At 36.9% G+C, this 6,950-nt stretch overlaps 1 protein-coding gene across 1 annotated transcript in view; it reads left to right on the top strand.

Annotated features, from left to right (window-relative positions):
- The window catches only part of LOC125032158 (dnaJ homolog subfamily C member 2-like), an 11,769-nt gene extending 5,644 nt beyond the window's left edge, over window positions 1-6,125 (top strand). The window contains exons 4-14 of the mRNA XM_047623236.1: window positions 277-485; window positions 903-992; window positions 1,768-1,856; window positions 2,121-2,246; window positions 2,742-2,829; window positions 3,196-3,324; window positions 3,602-3,787; window positions 4,004-4,176; window positions 4,341-4,549; window positions 4,878-5,044; window positions 5,673-6,125. Coding sequence (XP_047479192.1) covers window positions 277-485; window positions 903-992; window positions 1,768-1,856; window positions 2,121-2,246; window positions 2,742-2,829; window positions 3,196-3,324; window positions 3,602-3,787; window positions 4,004-4,176; window positions 4,341-4,549; window positions 4,878-5,044; window positions 5,673-5,732 — 1,526 coding nt within the window. The 3' untranslated portion in view covers window positions 5,733-6,125. The remainder of the gene's footprint in view (window positions 1-276; window positions 486-902; window positions 993-1,767; window positions 1,857-2,120; window positions 2,247-2,741; window positions 2,830-3,195; window positions 3,325-3,601; window positions 3,788-4,003; window positions 4,177-4,340; window positions 4,550-4,877; window positions 5,045-5,672) is intronic.
- The last annotated feature ends 825 nt before the right edge of the window (window positions 6,126-6,950 follow it).

The raw sequence follows: 6,950 nt of genomic DNA on the forward strand, positions 1-6,950 counted from the left end.
AATCCTCTTTCCTTCCTTCCCCCCCCTCACTCACTCACTTACATACTCACCCTTTCACTCTTTCACTCTCTTACACTCTCACTCTCTCACTCTCTCACTCTCTCACTCTCTCACTCTCTCACTCTCTCTCTCTCTCACTCTCTCTCTCTCTCTCTCTCTCTCTCTCTCTCTCTCTTTCTCTTTCTCTTCCTTCCTTTTGCTTTTTGCAGTTGCCTTCTCCTCCTAAATATTTAGCTGATTTACCATGAAATTAAATTTGACACTTTATAACTGCAGACCGAATCATGGTTCTGCGCCACCACCCCGACAAGAGACGAGGTGCAGGGGAGGAAATCCGTGATGACGATGATTACTTCACCTGCATCACCAAAGCCTATGAGATCCTGGGAGACCCTGTGAAAAGGCGTTCCTGGGACTCGGTCGATCCCGAGTTTGACGATGATATTCCGCCAGTGACGTCAAACAACAAGGCTAATTTCTTTAAGGTTGGTGTTCATTAAGGTTTATTTTGGGTATTATTGTTGTTTACCATCTTTGTAATGGTATGGGTATTATATTTATTGTGGTGTCTTATCCTTTCTTTATTTGCTAGTTTTGTTGTCATTCCTATTTTTCCTATGTTAATATAAAAGAAAAACATATTAAAGGAAATTAATTGATAGATAGGTAAATAGATCAAGAGTTTAATAGCATAGTTTACCAAAAGTATACCTTCATGTCACAATTATCAGGGCAAGAGAAAGAGAAAGAAGGAAAATGGGTCATAATGAGGAAGAGAGAGAAAGACTACACTCGGGTCTTAAAATTATGCAGCCATGTACTCAAGTGTCATTCCTCACTGTCACCATATTGCCCGATTTTTCCTTTCTTTCACGCACCACACTGTCAACTTTATCCTACAGGTTTTCGCTCCTGTGATAGAAAGAAATACTCGATGGTCTACGAGGAAGCACTGCCCACTTCTAGGAAAGCCGGACGACTCAAAAGAAAAGGTGTGTATGTCAAATAAAGCTTTTTGTCGACTCAGTAATGGGAGTAGTTTTTGTTTTACTCATTTGTGTGTGCTCTTTTGGTTTTGTTCATTTTTTAAACTGATCTAGTCAGTCTTTTATGAGCTTTTGGAAAAGTTGTGAACACAATCTATCAGTGTTACTGCAGTCTTACAGAATGTGAAATAAGTTTTTGAACAAATAAATAGATTGATGTATATTGGAAATATGATGATGGTTAGTTTCTTTTATATTAACCCAATGCCGCCGGGGAAAATTAACAAAAAATGGGGAAAATGCTGTGCCCATTTTCTATATTTTTTTGTGAAATGTCTGCCCATAGATGGCTCTGCAAGTGCTTAGCCACAAAGGAGTCAATTAGAAGACCTTGTGACCTTACCTGATTTGAATTCGCAGTAAAAATGTATTTTTTACTAGTGCTATGAATATAGATGGTGTTATTTTTATTATAAACATTATGATTATTATAATGTTTTTTAATATTAGTAACTGCAAAATAAGATAACATAAAATATTTCGTAAACCAAAGAAAAGGGTGAACGGGCGAGACAGGCAGTACTCGTAACTGGCTCATTAGTCACTTAGTACAAGTATAGCCATCTATGTAAAAACAATCAAACAAGTACTAACAGTGGGCATAGCACGTGTCAACCCATCGTACCCGTCGGCAAGGGGTTAATAACATAGTATTCCAGTAGTATACAAAAATTTTGAATTTGGATTTTGGATTTTAACATTGCACCATTTCTTTTGACAGGTTGACAGGTTTTACAGCTTTTGGTACGACTTTGAATCCTGGCGAGAGTTTTCATATCTTGATGAGGAAGAGAAGGAAAAAGGGCAAGAGTAAGTGGAGGAGAGGGGTTATTATTTATTAAAGAATTATTTTATAATATTATGGCCTCAATTGCAGCATAGAGTAGTGAAAAGATTGTGATATAGATTTTACTAAAAAGTGATATTTCAGAATAATGGTTTGCTGTTGGTTATTTAAAAATTAAAAACGGGATTCCACTAGGTTTATGTACGCTAAAAATGTTTTTGAATTGCAGTTATTTTCCAAAGGTATTTCACGAACAGGGTTTCTATTGACACCTCTCCTTCTTTCAGCCGGGAAGAACGAAGATGGATAGAGAAACAAAACAAAGTTGAGCGAGCGCGTCGACGCAAGGAAGAAATGGCTCGACTCAGAAGACTAGTAGACAATATATATGCCTGTGACCCCAGAATTGCAAAGTATGGGTCATCTGGATAAGTTTTTTCTTTGTTTATTTTATTTGTAATGTTCATGACATCCCTTTTCAATGTTGCACTGTTCAGACTTTGTATTTTAATGATAGTTCCTAATGTTATTAAAGTTATAATGATTATGGTTGTGTAGTAATGTCAGGGGACTTTTGCTGCTAGTTTATGTCTCTCTCTCTCTCTCTCTCTCTCTCTCTCTCTCTCTCTCTCTCTCTCTCTCTCTCTCTCTCTCTCTCTCTCTCTCTCTCTCTCTCTCTCTCTCTCTCTCTCTCTCTCTCTCTCTCTCTCTCTTCTTTTTTGTTTTCTTTTGTTTTTCTTTTCTTTTCTTTTCTTTTCTTTTCATTTCTTTTGTGTTTTGCCTTTTCTCTTTCTCCTGGGCTGTTTCACCCTTTATATATTTCCCCTCATTATTCTATATTCCTGCATCTTGCTGCATTGCAAGAGTACACAAACATTCAAAATTGATATGACTTTATTATTATACAGATTCAAGGAGGAAGAGAGAGAGAGAAGGCTGGCCGTGAAGAAAGCTCGAGCCGATGCCCTGAGACAGAAGCAGGAGGAGGAAGAGAGAGTAAGTTGCTTTTTTTTGTTCTTTCTTTGTAGTACATTATGTTAAAATAAGTTAGTATCCCTCCTAGTTGGTATTTGCTGAAAATGCAGTACATTTTTTTTTTTTTTTTACTTATGTTTTGTTGCTATTATTGATGTTGATGGCAATAAAAAACACACATACATAGATACACAAATGTCCATATGTACAGATGCACATATTCAGATACACAAATACACCCTTGAAATACAACACAAAGGTACACACACCAATACACAGAAATATATAGTCTTGCCAGTGTGTTTCTTCACATATGATCGGTTTAGTTGTGTACATAAGATTAAACCTCAATTATATATATTTAACATTCTTCCTTTGACATTATAGATAAAACAAGAAGCAGAAGAAGCCGAAAGGAAGAAGAGGGAAGCAGAAGAGGCAGAGCAGAGAGCTAAACAGGAAATAGAGAAAAAGGAGAGAGAAACACTAAAGAAAGCCATTAAAAAAGAGCGTAAGGTATGATAGAGAAATTGTTGTTTGCCGAGCAAGGATCATTACAAATGTTAGATAAATAGAATGTGGATTTTTTTTTTTTTTTTTTTATTATTTTTTTTTTTTTTTTTTTTTTGAAAAAGACAGATATGAGTTAGAAATGCTGCATGTAAAGTAGGTAGAAAACTTCATGTCCCTCAATAGACATATAGGAATACAAGTAGAAATGCCCTTTATGTATATTGAATGCATGTAGTCTGCTTAGCTCAGGGAGATGCACAGAGAAATCTCTCTTTTACAGACTCTACGAACACTCTGTAAGGACCATAATTACTATGCAACCAAGGAAGATGACAAAGTACAGATAATGACAGATGTTGAACTGTTATGCGAGGCTCTGGAACTGAACAAAATTGAGGACCTGAACAAGGAACTCACTCGGGCGGGGAAAAACCATTCTTCAGCAAGAGAAGTTCTGATGAAAGAGGTTTGTGGATTCGTGTTTTTATTTATTGGTTTATTTGTTCAAGTTCCATTTGCATATATGTTTATTTTAATTTATGTGTGTTAGTATTTGTCGGTGTGTATATATAGACATGGATTTTCTGGAATCTTGTTCAAATTTTAAGAGGAAAGAAAACATTCATACAGCACAGTTACAGTGAAAGTGTTCATTACCATATTTGTCAATCACGAAACGCAGGTAGGAGAAATCCGCAAACAAATTAAACGTGAGCGAGAGGAGGTAGCCTCAGCAGCAGCAAAAGGGGGTGGGGGTAGTGGCGGTGATAGTGCTGCTAATAAACCTTGGAATCAGGATGACCTACAACTTCTTATCAAGGCTGTCAACCTATTTCCAGCTGGTACAACTAAGAGGTAAGTAGGATAACCTTTCTCATATGTATGGCAAGGATTTTTCTTATCTTTTCTTTCTTTTCTGTCTTTCTTGAAATCAACTTTCTCATTAACTTTTGTTTTTTCTGCTCCTGCACATGAATTTACCTTACTATTTTTTTTTTTACAATTTCTAAAATTTTAAGATGGGAGGTGGTATCAGAATACATCAATCAACATACATCAACAAACATCACAACAAGGAATGCCAAGGAAGTGTTAGGAAAAGCCAAGGAATTGCTGCACTCGGATCAACACATGCGAGAAGCCGCTAATAAACACGCATACCAGAGTCTTGAAAAATCACAGACAAAGCCATCAATTAGTGATTCTACCGCTTCTCAGAGGTTCGATAGTAAGTATGTGAGGGATTAACTGTCGAGGTTGTGATATGAATATTCTTGTGCTTATAGAGTTTTACACCTTGAGTCTGTTCGTGATCAAGCAATATAGTCTATATTGCTCTGATGGCATGATAGTCAGCTATACAAATTTGTCTTGCATGTCTTTGGAGTTAAGTGTGACATACATGCATACAGCCTCACTCCCCAGCACATTCACAGTATTTCCATGAAAAATAGCATATGGCATACTTGTAATTAGTAAAATATTGTGAATGTGGAAACACTGAATAAGAGATACACTTCCTAAATGATAACCCCCCCCCCCCCCCCCCCTTAAAGCTCCTCAAGAAATGCTGGGTATGAACACCATGGCATGGAGTCCTGAGGAGCAGCGTTTACTAGAGCAGGCTTTGAAGACCTATCCAGTGTCTACACCAGACCGCTGGGATCGCATAGCTGATTGCGTGCCAAACCGCACCAAGAAAGACTGCATGAGGCGATACAAGGTAAGGTCCCTGTACTATGTCCGACAGAAAATCAGGGGCTTATGTAGGGGAGGTCTCAAGCACCACCTTAGCCAGATTGTAGGATGTGAGGATGCATTGTCATGGGATTTAGTGTGACTTTTTCCTTTAAAATTGGTCAAACCCCGGTTTTTGTGACCTGTCTGTGTGTCTAGCAGGACTTCAGGAGTTTCAATAAAAGTAATAACTGTATCAGTATTTATATCATTAGAAAAAAATAAAAAACTCAAGGAAAGAGTAAATCAGGTGACGTCCTTGGTGGCTGAGCACAGTCTATATGAACATTAATTATGAAATAAAACTACAGTGAATATTATATGCTGCCAGCCGCAGTGGGTTACTATGGCACAAGTCTGTGCTGTTCTCCTTTCCTGTTAGCTTGTTCAGGATTACGAAAATAAAATTATTAGAATATAACACACAAAAAACATGAAATGTGTTAGTTTTTTCTTCTGTAAGAGAAATATTAAAGGATTAATTTGTATCTATGTAGTTATGAAAGCATTTTCTGTAATCTGTACACTGAAATTACCTCAATATTGAATGCTATTAATTTTCATTCATTTATAAATTCATTCAGTTGAATTAATAACCGTATATTTTTCCCCAGGAACTGGTAGAGATGGTGAAAGCCAAGAAAGCTGCTCAGGCTGCAGCTGCCAAGAAGTAAGAGAAGAAAGAAGCAAATGGTGAACAAGAGATTTCTTTAAGTTGCCATGTAGAAAATATTTACATTGCATCGTTTCTCCATAAGAAAAAGGACAAAAAAACATAACTTGGTGGATCATTTTAACTTCTGTAACCCTGAAATATAAAATACATCATATATAACTGAAACAAATGGAGTTTTGGAATACCCAATATTTAGCAAGAAGATGTATACTCCATTTTGAACCAAAAAAGAAAGTATGTTGGTGTATGTATCAGGAGTACGTTGAGCATTGGAGTTTCCATGAGTGGTAATTGAATAAATTATGGTTGATAATTTGATTACTTAAAATATTCAATTGACATAATAAACATGTTTTTTTAAAGATACAACAAATAAATTATTTCCAAATTATTTCTGTTTTGAATAGTATATTCCACTTAGAAAAAGGTCAATTAAACAAGGACTATAAGATTATAATGAATACTCTATATTTTACAAAGCAGGGTAGGCAAGGCTGATCAATGGTCCTTAGAGGACTAACTGGGGAAAAAATCCTCCAAAAAGAGAGACTAGACCTGGTGGTTAGAGCTGAGGCTGAGGTCTTCTGAAGGCAAGAGGAACTTCACAAGCCAATAGATTTGAAAAGAAAAAAACAAGGTGTGCAGTAGGAAGAAGGATTGGATTAATATTGATTCTAGATACTAATATCCCCTCCCCCAATCCCATACCTGTTGTTGCCTTGGGTGGGCTTAGGAGACGAGGTCTGAGGCCCAGTGTAGGAGATCACCTCTATCTTGGACCTCAGCCCTTGCTTCAACTAATTTTGCATAGTTTTTTCTTCTGTCCTTTTCCTTCTCTTCTTTAATCCCTTCTTCTGTCCACTTCTTAAGGTAAGAGAGTCGATCTGAAAGGATGGAAGGCTGGTTTTGTGTCAATCCTAAACAGCCTCCGGGAACCATGGTTATGATATTATCTTAGTTAATTGCTTAGCATTTACCCCACATATATCATGCTCACCATGGCCAGTAATGAAGATCTTGTACCCTTATTAGGGGCATTAAGGCTTGCCTAATCATCAACTAGCTTATCTAAATTTGACTTTACTGCTTTTACAACCTCTACATCTCCATTGATCATGGCTTCAACAACTGCTACAACTACTCCCACCTAGATGCTTGTTGTCAACTCAGTCCTTTATGAATTAACAACCCAGGTTATTACTCAACCTTCAGAATA

The sequence above is a fragment of the Penaeus chinensis genome, chromosome 14 (assembly GCF_019202785.1).
Source record: "Penaeus chinensis breed Huanghai No. 1 chromosome 14, ASM1920278v2, whole genome shotgun sequence".
Lineage (NCBI taxonomy): Eukaryota > Metazoa > Arthropoda > Malacostraca > Decapoda > Penaeidae > Penaeus > Penaeus chinensis.